The sequence below is a fragment of the Carlito syrichta genome, unplaced genomic scaffold (genome assembly GCF_000164805.1).
Source record: "Carlito syrichta isolate Samal-C Ts95f unplaced genomic scaffold, Tarsius_syrichta-2.0.1 Scaffold255597, whole genome shotgun sequence".
NCBI lineage: Eukaryota > Metazoa > Chordata > Mammalia > Primates > Tarsiidae > Carlito > Carlito syrichta.
This window is the reverse complement of record NW_007199693.1, coordinates 214,840-215,188: the sequence shown is the minus strand read 5'-3', so window position 1 is coordinate 215,188 and position 349 is coordinate 214,840. Positions and strand designations below refer to the sequence as shown.

The 349-nt window shown below is 76.5% G+C and overlaps 1 protein-coding gene across 1 annotated transcript in view; it reads left to right on the top strand.

Annotated features, from left to right (window-relative positions):
- SOX7 (SRY-box 7) overlaps positions 1–259 on the top strand; it is a 1,036-nt gene extending 777 nt beyond the window's left edge. The window contains exon 3 of the mRNA XM_008052076.2: positions 3–259. Coding sequence (XP_008050267.2) covers positions 3–259 — 257 coding nt within the window. The remainder of the gene's footprint in view (positions 1–2) is intronic.
- Positions 260–349: the final 90 nt, after the last annotated feature.

Below are 349 nucleotides of genomic sequence, written 5' to 3'. Positions count from 1 at the left end.
CTCCCCGCCCCCCGAGCCGCCCGGCTTCGACGCCCTGGATCAGCTGAGCCAGGCGGAACTCCTGGGGGACATGGATCGCGACGAGTTCGACCAGTACTTGAACACGCCCGGCCACCCGGACGCTGCCGCGGGGACCCTGGCCCTCGGTGGGCACGCGGCGGCCTCCCAGGGCGCGCCCACGGGCCCCTCCGAGACCAGCCTCATCTCCGTCCTGGCGGACGCCACGGCCGCCTACTACAACAGCTACAGTGTGTCATAGAGCCGGGGGCGCCGCGTCCCGCCAGCCCCCCGCCAGCCCCCCGCCGCTGCCGCCCGTGGGCGCCGCTGCCGCCCGTGGGCGCCGCTGCCG